The sequence below is a fragment of the Gymnoscopelus braueri genome (genome assembly GCF_963280865.1).
Source record: "Gymnoscopelus braueri genome assembly, chromosome: 5".
Lineage (NCBI taxonomy): Eukaryota > Metazoa > Chordata > Actinopteri > Myctophiformes > Myctophidae > Gymnoscopelus > Gymnoscopelus braueri.
The window spans coordinates 32498505-32517343 of record NC_137606.1 but is presented as its reverse complement, the minus strand read 5'-3'; the positions used below and the strand labels follow the sequence as shown (position 1 = coordinate 32517343).

Here is an 18839-nt window from a genome sequence, read left to right as displayed (position 1 = left end):
TGCCTCGTCCTTCTCCTCCTCCTCCTGAGTTGATGGTGATGAGGACCTTTTCCTTTTACGTGAGGGAGCCTCCTTGAAGATGTCCAGCATTGTGTCCTCCTCACCTGTCTTTATTATGGTGATGTTTACTATTGTTGGTGGGGAAGCTGGTTCATCCTTGTGTCCTCCACAACCAAGTTCAATGGCTTCAGGCACCTGTGTTTGTTGCTGAGGCTGAATCCTGGCTACTTTGTACCCACGGATCTCGTCCAGTGTCTTCACCCTCCTCATCACGCTAGCAGTGACGGGATGGGGGTTGCTGCTGCTGGGTGAGCGTTGGACCTTGTCCAGACGTGGTTTGACAGGATGGGAGTTGCTGGGTGGGCGTTGGACTTGGACATCGTCCAGCCGTGGTTTGTGAACGTGAAGGAAGGGACAGTTTCGCCGCAGACAGCCGGTAGGCCTAGTCTCGAACCGACACTGAGCCATGTGGCGGCCACGCCCCCTCTTCCATCCTCTGGCATGGTTGTTGTTCATGTTGAATGTTGCTCCAACGCACGTCATCGTGTGTTATAAAAGAATGCTGCTGTGGCTTCTAGCTTGAAGAGAAAACTCATAGAGTTAAAAGAGAAAAATAACAGCTTAAATACCCGGCGGGAAGGCGTGACGTGGCATCTCATTCATCAACGCAAACCTCCACAAACGGTTGCCCTAGCAACGGCCGGAGCCTTCAATTTCACAGCACTATAACCACGCCCCCTAGCGCCATCTTGCGGCTCGAAATTGCACTCGGTCTTTGGGGTTGTTTACGGACAAATATCATTAATGAGACTTATTTTCTCCAAATAGCGTCCCATTTCTTCTTGTCCCTGCACTCCTACACGGCACTACAAAAACAACAACAAAATACTTAAAATGACGGCCGCCACATTGCATTCATTGACCCGTGGGTCCCATATGAGGAATCATCACCAGGAGCTAAAGTTAGAATTTCAACAATTCATCCTGTGGGTAGGTAGGCTATCTATGGAGATAATGTGTTCTTAATATTAAGCGTTAGTATGAAGACATAATGAACATTATGTATTATGATGGTCATGGTTATTTAAAAGAATGGCGAATTAACATGAGGCGCTTCAAAACATTCCGACAGCTTTCTAGTGCACTCTAGTGGACAACCAAAATAACTGCATCGTTACAGGTTCCCTAGCCTCGATCTCCAGGCTTTTATTGTTTAGTTTAGCTAAAAAATAACAGGTTCTCTGAACCCATTCGGTAAATAAATCCTCACCTATTTTTACACTTTAATTATAAGTGCACGTTTTTCCTACTCATTTCATTCTGTTTTAATTTAAGGAATAATAGCAAAGGTGAATGAAAGTAGCCTACTAACTGTTGCTACGTGCCATGCTCATAATTAAAGCAGTTATACTGTAGTAGTAGTAGTACATGGACACTGGACACATGTAGTATAACAACTGTACAATGCTACGGATATTCCTAGCCCATTATAGGGTATGACTTTCTTTTTTTCTCCATCAATTCCTGTTTATCCTGAATCCTGTATGTTGTTTCTCCTGAATGGATCAAATTGGTATCTCAATCTGAAAATGTATTATCTGTTTACTAGAGAGCTGGAGAGACAGGGAGAGCCCTACTGAACAAACACTAGTCTATTATTTCCTTTGTGGCGCCACAAATTGTTGTAAACCGGTTGTAACTACAGGCCAAGTAAAATGGACACACCTGCAGAGTCCAGTCCCAGAAACCAGGCAGCTCATAACTATGGGAAATTAAGGTTTGTGTCACAAAGCACATGAGTGCACTTTACTATTAACTAAGTTAACAACACTTGTGATTTTAATAGTTGCTATATGCCTGTTCTGATGCTACTGTGTGTTATTTGGAATTTCCTAGGCTCAAGTAGCAGTATTTTTGCAATCCCATATTGTTTTATTACTTGCATCAAATGCTTCACACTGACTTTATCAGAAAGCAAGCTGTTGTGGCAGGAGCGGATGGACAAAGTTAGGGAAATGACTAGTGTGTTATCTTTTTATAGTGTCTATAACTTATACAGTATATTGTCTGGATGTTGCTCTTTTATATAAGTTAAATAAACATATCTGAAATGTATTGACAGTTCTAAGTACAGATTACACGTAACAATAAAGCAGAGAGTATGTTATTGCTTCAAAGTAGCAGCACAGTAGCAGCATTAGAAGTAGGGGTTTCACAGAATAATTTAATATTCGAACAAAACCACTATTCGACACTGTACATCAAAGATATTCACTTATTTTATTTTTAACATTATTTGTATTTATTTTCTTTTTTATTAAATAGCGGCAATATATCTACAGCAGATATGCAGCTGTGAGCTCTGGTGTTGGGTAGCTATCCTAATATCCTGTCCAGTCAAATCATTTCATACTGTACGTGATGAGGGGCCGTCACTCAATGCAGGTGGGGCGCTAAAACAGCAGCAACCATGCCAGAAAGATATAAAGGCAGAAAAAACATGACTCTATGCTTGCAACACAGCATTAATGAGAAATACAGATAATTACAGATAAATACAGATAAACTCAATTTTATTGGATGAAAGAAACATGATATATCACCCACGAATATTCGGCTATTCAAATACTTTTTGGTATTCAAAGTCGAATACAAAAAATTATTGAATTCGTGATTCTTGAATGCCCTAACTAGAAGAGATTCACAGTTTGTCGATGAACCTCTCCAACAGAGAAATTAGTCTCTGCCTGGAATCCTGACTGTCTGCATCCAGTTCTGCTCTGGTACCATCAGGCTTCTCTTTTGGGAAGGCCTCTTTCTGTCTGATGATCACCTCAAGACGCTCTCTCTCCAGAAGAGCTCGGTCTCTCTCCATTAAAGCCCTGTCTCTCTCTAGAACGGCTCGGTCGCGCTCCAGAGCGGCACGGCACCTTTCTACAGCAGCTCTGTGTTTGTCCAGCGAGGCCCTGTCTCGTTCTATAGCTTCCATCTGCTGTCTGAGCAGCTCTCTCTCTCTCTTCAAGACCAACCTCTCTCGGTCTAACTGCGACTGCTCTCTCTCCAGTGCCCGTCTCTCTCGCTCCAGCTCCGCTATCCGTCTGTCCGGTTCCTCGATCTCCATCTCTATGTCTCTCTCTGTGCTCACTGGTGTCCTGTCCATCACGTCATCGAGCTGAACAGAAGGGTTCCCTTCACCGCTTCCATCGCTGTCACATTCTACGGTTGCGTAGAGTACAGTACCCACGTTAACTGAACTGTTGGATACTTCAGTGCTGTAGAACAAAGTAGGAGGTTTATAGCATGTCTCTCCACCCTCCTGCTTTAAGGATTGTAGCAGCTCCACTGCAGCCTCATCCTCCTGCTTAAAGGCTTGTAAAAGTTCCACTGCAGCTGCATCAAGTTCTACTGAACCATCTGCTGTAGATTGTGTTTGTCCAAAGACAACCCCTTGCTCTAACCCTGGGACAATCCTGCTGGATCCAACAATTCCACCTGTATTCGATTCCTGTGGATCATTCTGGGCAAATAGGGAGGGGTTGAGGACAGAGGCAGAACTGGCCAGTTGACCCGTCATGGCCTTGTCCATGAGATGGAACCAGCGCCACGAATTAGCTTTGCTCTCCATCCCGGGCCGAGGGTTCTTCAGTTCCTGCAAAGAACACAACAGAGGTAAGATCATGTTTTATTGGCTCCTATAGATACTATTACATATAATATATTGCAAATGCAGCTTTTATAAGAACTATAAGATTTATAAGACCTATCTATAAATGTTACAGAATAATTTAAATTGAGATGTTACAGAATAACTAAACTTGTTTATATATTTTCATTCCAGTAACCCCTAGAATACCTGTCTTAACGTCACAGAAAGCTTACCCTGTACTTCTCTTTAAAATTCTCCCATTTCTTCTTCAGCTGTAAGGGTGTCATCTTCCCCTGGAGTCCCATCTCCTGTCTGATTGCTCTGAAGAGTAACAGAGTGCGTTTAGTGCCTTTATCAGTGTCTCACATGATCTTTGATGTGGTTGTAGCTCTTCCCAAATATCTTTGGCCAAAACTATTTAGCAACTCAGAGAAACATGCCAAGACTGGCAATATCATAGACATCTTTGTGTTGGTCTTTTGGACATATAGGTCTACTGAAGTATATTCCATCAATGGCAAATTTTGTAAATACTAAAGTTGAATATTATTCTTTGAGATACACATACAGGTATTTCGGTGCATGGCCGAATCCGCCAATCTTTCGCTGGGTCAAACAACACAGCTTTCACCATTGGAATTGCATTACGGAACGTACACATTGTTACATTTTATGGGTTTATTTCATCATAGCGGAACATATGGTGAAATATTGTAGTGCAGGAAACGGGACCACCAAATGTTCTGAACTTTCCGCGATTCTGCCAATAATCGTATTCTTTGAGACACATCTGAGTTTTTGCCAGGTCAAAGGAATCACGTGACATTGATCCATATGTGTAGGCAGAAGAATAATCCATTACTAAAGTATAACATGTGATATTATGTACAGTATCCATACTAAAGTATATATACTTTAATGCCCATAATAGATTGTGGACTAATCTTTAGTATGCACTACGTAACTAATGCCACATAATGTGGCGTTATGTAGTGCATACTAAAGATTAGTATGTGGCATTGGTACATACTAGTAACTAAAGTATGAGGTATTATGTATGTGTAGTAGTACACTTAAGTATAGTAGTAGTACATACTAGTGTATGGGTGTCGTGCACTTCATTCACCTCCATGCACGTTGAGCAGAGTTCCGCTTCCCGGTGAAGAGGCTGTTGTTGGTCGCACGCAGCTTGATCAGGAATGTGATGTCTTTATCAGTCACTATAGAAGAACAACAACAACAACAACAACATGATATCAATGTTAGTGAGGTGACGGTAACCTTGTATTCATGGGGAATACAGCATGTATTTGACAGAAACACATAGTCACCCACGTTTGTAATGTGCCATCTTTATCTTTTCAAACCTTCCAACCACCTAAAACCTATACTGGTACAACGAAAGTGGTGTCCTATTGAATTGTGTTCATCAACCAGCCAATCGCGTTGAAAAGCCTGGTATTCGTTCTAAAACTGAGCCGTGTGATCCGGTTTAGAAAAAAAGGGGGAAATTGTATTGTGTTCCGGTTGGCGTCGCATTGTTTTTGTTCTCCACTGACTCCACATAATGCGAATCAATTAGTTTAGTCTCGCTATTCACGCTACGAGTTAGAATAAAAGATCGACATACCAAACAATTATTATACCATAAGAAATACTAAACAAAGTGTTCCAGTCGTGTGTTCCGGCCAACTGATGACGTAGAGTTATTTCCGCTCCAGACCGGATCAGAAAACCGAAAATGGTATTGATCCCAGGCTAGCCAATCACTGCGCGTCCCCTGGCGGAACAAGGAAATGACCTCGAGCCGGTCCAATGACATCAGAGCAGAGGATTCATTCTGTCCGTGTAGTGTCACGGGAGTGACAGTACGCCGCCTTGCGAGGAATAAACGGTACCGAATGGGTTCTTCCTGTACGGGGACACGCCGTTGACACGTACGATATCGGTCCGTTGCTGGCCGACCGGCCGACCACCGAGATGTCTGGAGAGAGCAGCAGTCAGGTAGGAAACCATCCCGTCTCTCACTGCAAACACCGCATTGAACGCCGCATACGGCGAGCGCCATGTTGGCCTGTGGATAGCGCTCATTGGCTTATCGGTGCGACTATCCCGCCCACTCTACGCTGCTATTGGACAGTATTTGACGAACTGTCAAAAACTTGGGAATGGCATGCAGCAGAAATAAGAGCAGTTTAGATTGATATAAATATTAACATAAATTAACTGGCCACAACTTGTCTTCATGAATTGATTCCATTGAAAATGGAATCACATGTCAGTGTTGCTGTTAAGCCAGATTAGAACAACTTGCATAATACCTTGCATAATACCATAAGATAATTGTCTAGCCATGCCCATGAGATTGCCCTGCCCTGACATTTGGTGTACATAATGGGTGCAGTGGAAAACAGTGTGGCTGATGTTGACAATAGAAAATCGTCATGACGTTGCAACTTGCAACCTGATTTTCTTGAATGAATGTGAACTGCAGATAACGTTACGCTCCTCTCGTGAGTCGATCTGTTGCATCATAGAAGCACATGGATAATTCCGGGGAAGTTTTACAACCCTCTGGTAATATCATCATACTTTTCCTTACCATCTATTTCCACCATAGATAGATCATCATCATTTCCTTCTTTTCCCCCTTTATTAAGGATATTTTGGGGGGCTTTTGGGGCTTTGTTTATAGTTTACAGTAGAGACAGACAGGAAACGGGGTGAGGGAGATGGGGAGAGAGACATGCAGCATAGATCGTCTGGAACGGGACTCGAACCCCCTATGCGCTGTCAGTCTACATTGGAGCCTATAGGTGCCCGCCTATATCGCTTAACTGATTGTGAGCCAGAGACCACCACCACCACCATGACTAAGAATCAACCAGGGGCCCAATGTTGTGTTGTGTGGGGATATGGGATAAGATTAGTGTTTTTGGTAACACTTGCCATGCATCCCATGTCTATAATGCATTATAATCAGCATATAACACTGTGTGATTATAGTTATTAGAACAAAACATTTCATAATACTGTTTCTCAACCAATTGTCCATGGACGTTCTTAAATAACTGTTAAGGGATTGATATACATTTTAATAACACAATACTATGCGCAATATATTTTATCAAGCCCTTAATTAACAGTCGTCTAACTGAAATATGCTGGTGAGCAGAGCGTTTTTTGAGAATTTCTCTTACTTTATCCAGCCTTCGTTATTAAACTCATGTTAACTGATATACTGATTTGTATCTTATGTATGATTGAGCAGACACATGCTATCATATGGGTACATTTCCTAATAATAACAGTACACTTCCCCTTCTTGAGATTCTAACTCCCTGTAACTGCTGCTACATTGACCCCGTCATCTTAGGTCACCAGGCACTCGACTCACCAGGTCGTTGAGTGAACTGTTTCTCAACTATGACATGATTACGGGTGGTCCGTCTCTTCTTGGCTATTTTGTGGAGTCTCATGTCATTTTCTGGCTCGAACCTCACCCTTTACATTATTCTTCACTGGTATGCCAGCGTGAAAATATTACTGTCACAGAGATACGTAGTTACAAAAGGTAAAATACATTTTGATTTTACTGTAAGCTCTGGGAATTAAGCCTGACAACTCATCCAGAACTTCACAAGGGACTGTGTTTCATGTGCCTCTTGACAGAGTCTGTGGACATGACAATGAGCTGATCCTCCTTTGTAGTTGTTAAGCTTTAAGTACTTTTGGAATTGAAGCATAAGCCTCCTCAAAGGACCACTGATAATGGTGATAATGTCTTTAATTCCTCTGTGCTCAAATACCAAGTTACTAAGTTTCTCCAAAATAAAGTAATGTAAATAAAAAAAATCTTTACTTTCCTACATTACTGAATGGATGATCAAGGACCTGTATGCAATACCTCCACGGACCACCAGTGGTCCACGGATCACCAGCTGATAACCCCTGTTATAGAGCACCGAAGTGTGACATCACGGCTGCTATTCAATATCCAATGCATAAATCTAATAGTCCACATTACAGTAGCCTAGTTCACGGAGGCGCTGGGTTGGGATCCTTTACAATTTTAACGATTCCGGTTCCTAAGGGTCAGATTCCTCAACGGTTCCCTTTAAGATTCTTATATTTAAAAATATGTCTATAATTTTGGCCTTGTTTAACATTTTTGATAAACACAAACTACTTTGACCCTCTATACTTCTTTTTTTAACTAAACCAAATTTACTCACCAAAAATAGCAGATCTACAAGCTCCCAATGTGTCGCAACGTGGCGCAACGTTCCCCCAATAACGGGGATGCTGGGGTTCAAGTTTCACTATCACTACTACCCAACATGATCTTGATTTTAGATTAGATTAGTGATAATATATTGCTTAACTTTGCTGGGGAACACAGCTTGCTTGGTTCATGAGGTTGCTCTTTGTCCCAACATTCCCCCAGCCACACCTAAGTAAGAAAGAACCTCCCATGGTGCCCCTCCCTGCCTCTTATAACGGACTCTGGGCATCAGCACACTTATCTTTTGGAGCCAGAGATATCTTGGAGGGTGGAGGCTCTGAAGGGGGATGCATGGTTTAAAAAGACTACTGTTCACTTCGCTTATCTATGAGCTATAGGACCTCAGCACCGCAGTCTCCTCACCAAGGCGTAGCAGGCATTCAGAGCCACTGTGACACACAATAGCCCACACAGTGCAGACAGAGTCGAAGGGATACGGTAGTAGACAACTATGGAAGGAAGACTTGGCAAGTACATTACGGTGAGATCAACTGAAAAAATGACCTTTTTAGTGCATTATTGTTTGGCCTCAAGGGTAAAGTGGTAAAAGATAGGCTTAGATACGAATGTGGTTGGGTCAACGAGGAAACTCCCATTATTGAAGAATTCTAAATGAATGACTTGTCTCCCCCAACAGGATGACAACAGCAAAGTTATCCGAGTCATTCGGATGGGAACACGCAAGAGTCAGGTATGGGCAATCGAATTATGTTTTTTTTATTAATTTGCAGTTTGATGATTTACTTTAAGAAATAATACCACACATTCAATGAATATGTTTTGGGCTTTATATCTGTTACGTTTTATATCAGCTCAGTAAATGAGACTAGTGTAGTGTATAGCCCTAGTGGTCTAGAACTGATTATGAGCAATGACTGTATGAAAATATTACATCAAATCTAGGGTACTTCAGGTAATGTGCTACTTAAGGATAACATGAAATAGCATAGAGAACTTGAAGGTATAACAGTGAAGGATTATGTTCTTTTGCTCCAGTTGGCGCGCATCCAGACAGACTCTGTTGCTGCCAAATTGAAAGAACTGTACCCAGATGTCCTGTTGGAAATAGGTGAGGATTTGTACCAGCTTTTTTCTCTGAGGATAATAGGGGTACAGCACTTATTCAAATTTAATCGATTATTCAATTTAATCGATTATAAAAAATACTTGATATTCGAGAATTTAATAAACTAATCAATTAATAATTTATCCCTATTTAGACATGTCATTATAGGTGTTATTAATACGTAAAAAAAAAATGAAAAAAATAAGTAGTGAATATAGCCGATCTACAAGCTCACAATGTGTTGGGATGCGTTTTGATTAGATTGGCTATCTTCACTATTTCTGCACGACACAAATTGCAACGAAGTATAAAATAATGCTTGAAGTGGTTAATCGATTTGTTGACATAGAGGCTTTTTTATATATAAAAATATATGTGTATTTGATTATTTGAAAAAGTAATCAATATAATACTCGCTAAGAAAATAATCGAATTGTTCCAGCCGTAGAAGATATTCTCTATTGTTGTAATGATAGTTTCACAACTATAGATCTTATGTCATTGGGAAATGACATAAGATAGTTACTGACTTACTGTTATGCATATACATGCTGACAATTAAATCCTTCTTTGCATTCACTTTATTTCAGTTGGCATGACAACGTTAGGAGATAAAATCCTTGACACAGCTTTATCGAAGGTGAGCTTCATTGTTACACTGTATATCTAATACATATTATTTACTTAAAAAATATACATTTTAATAGAGATGCTGAAATCATTACCATGTCAAAGCCAACCTTTGTGTGTGGCTATTGTTCTCAGGTTTCAGCTACACTGTAGGTTTGGGGTGAGGAGGGGTGGAGTGGAGTAGAGTTAAGAAGCCATTGTTCACACCCCTTACTAGTGGTGGGAAAAAACTTTAATTTCAGTGAACGAACGATTTCATTGACGTTCACAACAATGATTCGTTCAAATGATTCGTTCATATCTAGTGAAAAACAACTCAACCGCACCGCTGATTGTCTGTCGCGGGGAAAGCCCGCCCTCCCGTCATGTGTACGGGGGGCATGAACGAAAACGTGAACGTAACGGCTTCAGGAAGTGAACATATTACAATGTATGACACATCGTTTGAAAGCTTACATACTGTACTTTCATTATCTGTATAAAGTGTGTACCCCATCCACACCTCTTACCAAAGCTTACAAAAGCACAGGAATTACCCTGGCTGGATCCATATCAATTTTTGCAGTTTATTGCCAGGGGTTTTTCCATTGAACAAAAAAAAGTACTCAGGAGCCGAGATACAGAATTTTTGAGTTTTAAGTTAACAAGGAAGTAGACTGAGAGAACGAGCCCAATCGAAGGTCTTGAAGGGCGGATCCAAACTCAGCCGCCCGGATTTGTGCGGGGCTTCCTATTGCTTCACCAATCTATGTCCCCGCCTCCCCTCCCCTCCCCCCCCCGGCCTGTGCACGGAGCACGCTGACGTCACCAAATTTAGAGCGACGCCCCTCTGCACTCTGATTGGTTAGGAGATAACAAGGTCCTAAGACCATCGTTCCTGCATGGATCTCCCAGGCTTTTTTTCTTTTGTAACAAAAAAAAAAGCATGGGTTTCCGAGGCTAACAAGGAAGTGGATAGGAGTCTAAATCTTCGAAAAATCATATCTCCTTGGTCTTTTTAACATGTTAGATTCATCAAAAACACCTGTCCTTGGTTCTAGTGACTCATCCTGCCCTCCTCATACGTGAGGCGGCTGTGTTTTTTCGATCACTTTTTTCATTTATTTCATTTAATCTTTTTATTGTATTACATTTCTTCCATTTTCCCCCAAAAATATTAAAGTTATTGAAAGAACACGGTCTCCTCACGTATTCGAAGGACAATATCAGTCACCAGAACCAAGGACGGGTGTTTCAAATGAATCTAACATGGTTAAAATGGAGTTTGAAGTTACTATGGGTTTGTATAGGAAGGGGGCGTGTCTGATAAAATGAATATCAAATATCTAAATACTGAATCAAGTAACTTGAAAAGTGTCTGGGGGTTCACAAAAGCCTGAGTAGACGATAAAATGACCCAACGTTTTTTTGAAAGTGAAATATCCCTTTTAAGTACTGTGAGTGTAGGCATACTGTCAGATGTTCAGAAGTAGTCCAAAGAGAACGTTTGGATAATAGTGGCTGATGGATTCATGATCTAAATTACAGAGGTGACGTCTGCAAGGTAAATGTATGACGACACTGAAGTATTCCCATGTGACGTAGCGCTCCACTAGTTACAAAATCCACAGTCCACTACTACAGTCTATGCTGCTATTGTAATACAGAGATTCTGTTTTTGATTACAGATTGGAGAGAAGAGTTTGTTCACCAAAGAGCTGGAGACTGCTCTAGAGAAGAATGAGTAAGTGTGTTTCCAGTGGGTGTGTCATGTAGTCTGTGGCTGACACTACAGAGCCTGTCGATTGCAGCATTGTTTTCAATGATAATCAAGCACCACTGTTCTTACACTTCCATTTGTATGTCCCCTCCAACCTGCATAACATAACAGCCAAGCAGTGTACTCTACAGCCGAATTCTAGTACCGAAAATCTCGGCCACTCGCTCACTCCCACTCGGTCACTCCAGCTTGACCCGGAAATAGTTTGGGCCCAATTGTTCATTTGCTTCTTGGAGGAGGCGAGTGGAGTCGAGTGGAGGAGCCGAGTCGGCTGGCGCCGCAGACAACCCCCCCCCAGACAACCCCCCCGCCGCCGCCGCCGCTCACTCGTTGCCCATCTCTCTCTCACACACACACACACACACACACACACACACACACACACACCCTTAACTAAAAAGCGAAGTGAAGACACACATTTTCATAATGCTGAATTATAGAGCTTCAGCTGATAAAGTAACTGAAAAGACCGCAACAAGCCACTGGCTTTATTGCGTTGTATCATATAAAGCATAATACAATTATATACATTGTAATATATTGTGCACACTTCCTTCGGTCTCAAAAGCTGATTGTTCATTTCTCTCTGTGCATGCCTCAATGCACAGACTACTATACATGACTGTGACAAAGATTATGTTTAACATAATGTATTGTATTTATATGTGGACTAAATATGATATAATTCAGAGTCAGACATACTCTGTTATATATACAGTGGCAAAGCAGCAGTGTGAGAGACTGCTGCGGGGGGTGGGGTTCTGGGGACTGTACGAGCAAAAAGAGGGACGGGGATTTAATTCATAAATGTAAGTTTGCTTATCCTGGCGCTTCATTCACTATTTCAGGAATAAATGGCTTTGCACAACAATGTTAACTATAAAGATAACGATGTGGCCATCCTCCACATTGATGAATTGTCTATTCTTATATTCTGTATTATTCTATACCTGCATATTATTCTATGCATGTATATTTTCATCCACGGCTCTGGTCCAGCTGTATGAAACGTCATAAGTGATCGCAGAATTTGCCGTCGCGTTGAAATGGCGCTAGAGTGCGTTCCGATCCTGTGAGGCCAACGGGTCGACCACTCCGTCCTCGCATTTAATCCTCTCCTCCTCGCAGGGGCGGGGCTTAGGCGCGAGTGGAGGACGCGAGGAGAGTGAGCGAGTGACCGAGTTTGGGGGATTGGAATTCAGCTTACAAGTCTTCATACCTGGAAGAGTAACTGTCTCGGCTCAAACTTTGATACATTTGTCAACTCAACCAGTGAACAGCTGCATTAATCCACAAGCACAGTAGTTCTGTGGTGACCTGATATACAACATTGCACAGTGTTCCCTAAGTTGTTTCGAGTCTGTGACCCTGTGAACATCTCATGACCTTCTTTTGGTAGTTGACCCACTAGTTGTGAACCACAGCACTCTTTCCTCTGTGTCCCACAGGGTGGATCTGGTTGTGCACTCTCTGAAAGACCTGCCCACTACACTTCCTCCAGGATTCACCATTGGGGCTGTGCTGAAGTAAGCGCCCCACCACACACACACACACACACACACACACACACACACACACACACACACACACACACACACACACACACACACACACACACACACACACACACACACACACACACACACACACACACACACACACACACACACCTCTATGTGAGTCAGTACAATGACACAGTATAGTAGATATATTCTGTGGTTGATTTGAAGGGAATGTGTTCTAACTCACTGGTTCTCAGCACGGGGTCCATAGATCACCAGGGGTTCAGATGGACCTTTATGGGTCTGTAACTCTGAGAGTTAAATTGACATTAACCTGGTGATCCTTGGAATTAAAAAAGAATAACTGCTCTAACTGCAATTGTATGTTTCACCTCCATCACTGCTTCCAGACGAGAAAATCCCCATGATGCCGTTGTCCTACACCCACAGAATGAAGGCAAAACCCTCGACACGCTTCCCCAAAACAGGTATGGGATGAGAGACAGTATATTTTTGTAAATGTTCATTGCTCGGATGATCGGATCAGAGTATGGATGGCTGATCTATGGTTCCTGATATGTGTGCTTGCAGTGTGATAGGTACCAGTTCATTACGACGTGCTGCTCAGTTGAAGAGAAGGTTTCCCCACTTGGACTTCAAAGATATTGTATCCTTTTTTTTGTGTTTAGAGACATTCTTAAGTTCTCTCACTGTCATGTCTAAATAAAGCATAAAATGAGGAATGCAAATAGAGCCACTTTTGAAGAACCGAGATTCACAGGTCAAATGTGTAAAACTAATGTCATAATAGTATATCTATAACAAAGTGAACATTTCAATACAGATGTTGACAATTATTGAGCAGCAATAATGCTTAACATGAGGCATATTATTTAAATACTATTTTTAAACTATTATTTCATTGTGATAATTATACTACAATTTACTTTGTAATCTTTAATAAATATATTAAATAAAAAATAATACGTATAAATGTACAGTCTATATCAACAGTGAATGAATTATCTATTGAAAAATCTATTGCCAGTGAATATCTGAAGGAATATACAGTATGTACAGTGTCAACAGGCCCTCCACAGTGGATATCTGGATGTACAGTCTATTAACAATTGCACAAAGGCTTTTGTGTGTTGAGGAGGGATGAGTCTATGGCGGAACATGCTGCTCATCATAGAGGGGATGTGACGGCATCATTAGAGATGTACCGATACCATATTTTCCTTCCCGATACTGATTCCGATACCTACAACTTAAGTATCGCTCGATACCAAGTACCCATCCAATACCGGTGTGTAATTAAGGAAATCTAGGACAGTGGCTCTCAAAGTGGGGTCCAGGGACCCTCAGGGTTCCTTTAGGGGGTTCCAAATGGAGCCTTATAGGTTTGTAACTCTGAGAGTTATGGGGTCCTTGAAATTGAAAGGTTTGAGAACCACTGATCAAGGAATAGATAAAAAATGCCATTAATTGTTAAAGTGCAGCTTTAACAAGTTAGTAAAATTATATTTACAGTATGCGTATAAAACAGTAGTGCAACTGAAGCATTACAAGTATACTGTAAATGAAATAGATGACATGGTATCGCATTGGCACAGACTGTGCCAACTCTAATAGCATGCAGCTTCCTCTTCATTCTCCCCTCTGCAACCACCTCCAGATTGGCTGGGGGGTGTTTTATGTGGGTTTGTCCCCCTCTTCCTCAAAGTTGGGGTGCAACTGGGGAACATGACCTTATCTAGGTGGAGACTTTTAGTTTTTTCCTTAACTTGCCTCGTAAGCGTGGGAACCTGAACACGCGTCTGAAGAAACTGGATGAAAAGGAGGACTTTGCAGCCATCATCCTGGCTGCTGCTGGGCTTAAGAGGATGGGCTGGGAGGACCGGATTAGCCAGGTACCCTAGAAAATCCTTGTTACACTACACTATGGAGTTCACTATTCAAGTGCAGAAGTTCTCATATCAGTCTTCCACCATGTCTCTACTCCTAAGTTGATGTCTTCTTTTATTTTACAAAGCCATTCTAACCCTCTGTTCTTATATATTGGATAAGTGCTTCAACAAAAGTACTAAAAAATATTAATAAATGTTTATTTGCACTGGTAGATCCTGGAACCTGAAGACTGCATGTATGCTGTGGGACAGGTGTGTATAACCGAGGATTCTGTTCGTTATACTCATTAAGTGGTTATAAGGCTATTGTGTGATAGAGAAGCAAAAGACAATCCACATTTTCATTGCAAATGTTTAATCGACATCAATTTGTGTGTGTGTGTGTGTGTGTGTGTGTGTGTGTGTGTGTGTGTGTGTGTGTGTGCGCATTCAGGGAGCCCTGGCGATAGAGGTTCGAGCCATAGACGCAGACATCCTGGAGATGGTTTCTGTCCTCCATCACAGAGACACTGTGCTGCGCTGCATCGCAGAGAGAGCATTCTTAAGAGCACTGGTAAAACACACACACACACACACACACACCCTTTCACACTCACCTGTTAGAAAAGATAGTGACAATAATGAAGGCAATCAAGGTGATTAAAGCTGCGCTATGTGATTAAAGCTGCACTATGTAACTTTCCTCTTCTACCCTGGATTTGAACCCGGTTTTCTGCGCAAGTGCTGACATTTTTACCATTGAGCTAATAGAGCCTGCCTGCTTGCTCAGGGGATAAATTTAATCTTGACCATCAGGTCAAAATTCGGTGAGACATGTCCTTTGACACTATCCAAATGTCTCAACAGAAGAGCTGGTAGACAAAATACAACCGCTCCAATTGTATAAGTTATATTGTATTAACATTCTCTACCATACAGATTGGACAAAATGAAATTTTATTCATTAAAAAAAAGGTTACATAGTGCCGTTTTAAATATAAGCCTTTAGGGTTTAGGTGTCATATGACTACTATTGCTGAAATGAGGGTGTTGCCCGTCTCGAGTGGTTGAGATGGTAAAGTATTTGATTTATTAGTGTGTATGTAAACGGTGTGACTCATGTTTTAGGAGGGAGGCTGCAGTGTTCCAGTTGCTGTAAACACTGAAATTAAAGACTCACAGGTGAGACACTCAACAGTCTATGCATGCTTGTGAATACAGCATAATGTGTGCACACACGTTTGTTGCATCTTGTATAAATAATAATAAAACAGCCCAAGAATAAAGAATGGGGTTAAGACATCTACATTACCTGACCCTGTAAGGGATGAATTTTAATACTTAAATGTTATACGTGCCGTGTGAAATTCCTAGTACTTCCAGTAGGGATGGGTATTGGCAACAATCTCACGATACGTATCACGATACTTGGGTCACGATACGATTATATTGCGATACGCATCACGATACGGGTCGTATCACGATATTGGGATATATTGGGATATATTGCGATATATTGCGATATATTGCGATACATTGTGAAATATTGCGATATATTGCGATATATACATATATACATATATCACAACTACATATTGTTTATATATACACTACATATTGAGTAGCTGCAGATCTGTGATAGGTTCTTTGAATGTTTTTCATAAAGCCTGTATATTTTTTTCTTATCGCGATACAGTATACAGTATCGCGATACAGTATCGCGATATATCGTGATATCGATAATATTGCCCATCCCTAAGTAATTCTACTGTGAATGAACGCTGAAGGTGTAAAGGTGTTTTCATTCTACTGTGAATGAACGCTGAAGGTGTAAAAGTGTTTTAATTCTACTGTGACTGAACGCTGAAGGTGTAAAAGTGTTTTAATTCTACTGTGACTGAACGCTGAAGGTGTAAAAGTGTTTTAATTCTACTGTGAATGAACGTGAATGAAGGTGTAATGGTGTTATTTGCGTGTGATGTGGGCAGCTTTACCTGACGGGGGCGGTATACAGCCTGGATGGTTCAGACAGGCTGAAGGAGACGATGCAGACCAGTGTCATGGACTGCGATAAGGTGACCACAGGATCTATGTCATCATGTCTCCACGATTGACAGTAAAAGATGGCTAACAGCTTTGTTTGATAATAGTGAAGAACCCTAAAAATGTACTCTGTCCTGTGCGTTAGCTCTCGGAGGATGTAGATGACCTGGTCCAGCACGTCGGCATCACTGCCTCCAAGGTCTCCAGTCCAGCACGGGACAATGCTGAAAGGCTGGGCGTAGAGCTGGCTAATCTACTGCTGGACCAAGGAGCCAAGGAGATCCTGACGGTGGCCAGGCAGCTGAATGATGCCAGATAATGTTACGCAGGAGAAGTGTGTGTGTGTGTGTGTGTGTGTGTGTGTGTGTGTGTGTGTGTGTGTGTGTGTGTGTGTAGGGGGGGGGGGTGAGAAGGAATCCAAAAGGAATCCAAGTATTACATACAGAGAGTCATGTTCGGCAGTGTTGTTGCAAAAATATTATTCATTCTTTATTATGCCTTTGACCAGGCAGAATGGCCTGGGAGTGTGTGACTATCCTGTAACAGAAAATGTGCAGGTTCAGTGCCTGCTGCAGCCCAAGTGTCCTTTAGCAAGGCATTCAGCTTTTCCTTAACCACCTTTTATGAAAGCTACAATCTGTTTTGTGTCCGTTTTCTCTCTCTTGACAGAGATACAGTAGGTCATTTGCAACGCTGCCCGAACTATAATAAAGATGGCGCCGTCTGCTTCAAATAACTTTATTGACATAGTCAACCATTAGGTAACAAATTAACAATGTGTTGAAATCTATCAATGGAGAGAAGGGAGACCACTTCCAGCCACTGCAGATGTGCTTGTATATTGTATTAAGATGCTCTAATCTGTAACCGTACAGATTGGCTAAATCATATTTTACTCATTAAAATAAGTCGTGGATTGCAGCTTTACGTCTCTGTAAAATAGTGACATTTTTTAAAACAATAATTCCAAGATAACAGTAAATTCAACACAATCCTGGTACTGTACATCCTCAGGATGAAAGTGCCAACTAAACACCTAATGACCTAAAGCATAAAAATAGAAATTCACAACCATTAGCTTCAATTATAGAGAAGCACTAACCCCAAACTCTCTGCAATTGGATGCCAATATACAGCTCTTTATAGGCTGAATTGGAAATTACTGAGACTTTTACCAAAGATATGATTTCTGATTCAACTATGATGAAAATCCACTTCATTTGCTTGTACATAGTTACAGCTACGTTATAGGAAATGTGTAGGAAAAAAGGTTCTGTGTCCACAAAGTCAGTCCTCCAAACAGTCATTGGGGTTGGCCTCCTGTCTCTTAACATCAGAACTTTTTTTCCTATTCACAAAAGTAAATTCTAAATTGGAGCAGCTCAACCATGCTCTGCTGATGTGTATGACATAATGTGCTAGCTACCTCTTTTACCAACAATTATATCCATTATATCAATTTTACTTGACTTAGCTTAGTGCAGGGGTCTTCAACAGGGGGTCCGGGACCCCTAGGGGGTCCTCAGAGTTACTACAGGGGGTCCACCAAATCTTTGCGTGATATATTATTTTTTTCCTTAACTTGAACCTAGCATCCCTATTCTGAAGAGAACTTTAGCCAAAAATGGCAGATCTACAAGCTCACAACGCCTCGCGCTGCGAGGCGTTGTGAGCTTGTAGATCTGCTATTTTTGGCAAAGAGGTATAGGTGTAGAGGGGAAAAAAGAGCAGACCAAGTCAACAAAAAAAGTTTAATCTGAAATTAAATTTTATACAATATAGAGGGGGTCCCTGCCTCATCTGTCTCTCAACTAGGGGGTCCTTGGGCTGAGAACGTTGAAGACCCCTGGCTTAGTGCCTATTGTACTCCCATGTTGCCCTTAGTACACATAAAAAAAAAAAAACTACATAATGAATAATGTCCACACAAACTGAAGTGAACAGCATAACTTCTTAAACTGTTACGATTTAAATTCTTAAAAATACAGTAGAACTGAACACCTGTTGAACAGAAGCTTA

General features: G+C 41.4%; 2 protein-coding genes across 5 annotated transcripts; one reads left to right on the top strand and one right to left on the bottom strand.

Annotated features, from left to right (window-relative positions):
• Positions 1–2331: 2331 nt before the first annotated feature.
• LOC308085565 (uncharacterized protein) lies at positions 2332–5116 on the bottom strand. Of its 2 annotated transcripts, XM_080428763.1 has the most exons (4): positions 4982–5116; positions 4773–4866; positions 3880–3967; positions 2332–3649 (listed from the first exon to the last, which is right to left on the bottom strand). In XM_080428763.1, the coding sequence occupies exons 1-4, from the start codon at positions 4995–4997 to the stop codon at positions 2702–2704; spliced, it is 1146 nt and encodes a 381-aa protein (XP_080284889.1). In that variant the 5' UTR covers positions 4998–5116; the 3' UTR covers positions 2332–2701. The 2 variants fall into 2 exon arrangements, with proteins under 2 accessions (XP_080284889.1, XP_080284890.1); XM_080428764.1 differs by lacking the exon at positions 3880–3967 and having other exon boundaries at positions 4982–4998.
• A 298-nt stretch (positions 5117–5414) lies between these two features.
• On the top strand, positions 5415–18466 carry LOC308084941 (porphobilinogen deaminase-like). Of its 3 annotated transcripts, XR_013933130.1 has the most exons (15): positions 8294–8412; positions 8569–8622; positions 8928–9000; positions 9588–9637; positions 11295–11350; positions 12835–12912; positions 13299–13376; positions 13480–13555; positions 14688–14801; positions 15012–15050; positions 15232–15351; positions 15906–15959; positions 16766–16852; positions 16966–17466; positions 17501–18466. XR_013933130.1 is itself a non-coding variant. In XM_080427933.1 (14 exons), the coding sequence occupies exons 1-14, from the start codon at positions 5627–5629 to the stop codon at positions 17137–17139; spliced, it is 1077 nt and encodes a 358-aa protein (XP_080284059.1). In that variant the 5' UTR covers positions 5415–5626; the 3' UTR covers positions 17140–18466. The 3 variants fall into 3 exon arrangements, 2 of the variants coding, with proteins under 2 accessions (XP_080284059.1, XP_080284058.1); XM_080427933.1 differs by lacking the exon at positions 8294–8412 and adding an exon at positions 5415–5650 and having other exon boundaries at positions 16966–18466; XM_080427932.1 differs by having other exon boundaries at positions 16966–18466.
• The last annotated feature ends 373 nt before the right edge of the window (positions 18467–18839 follow it).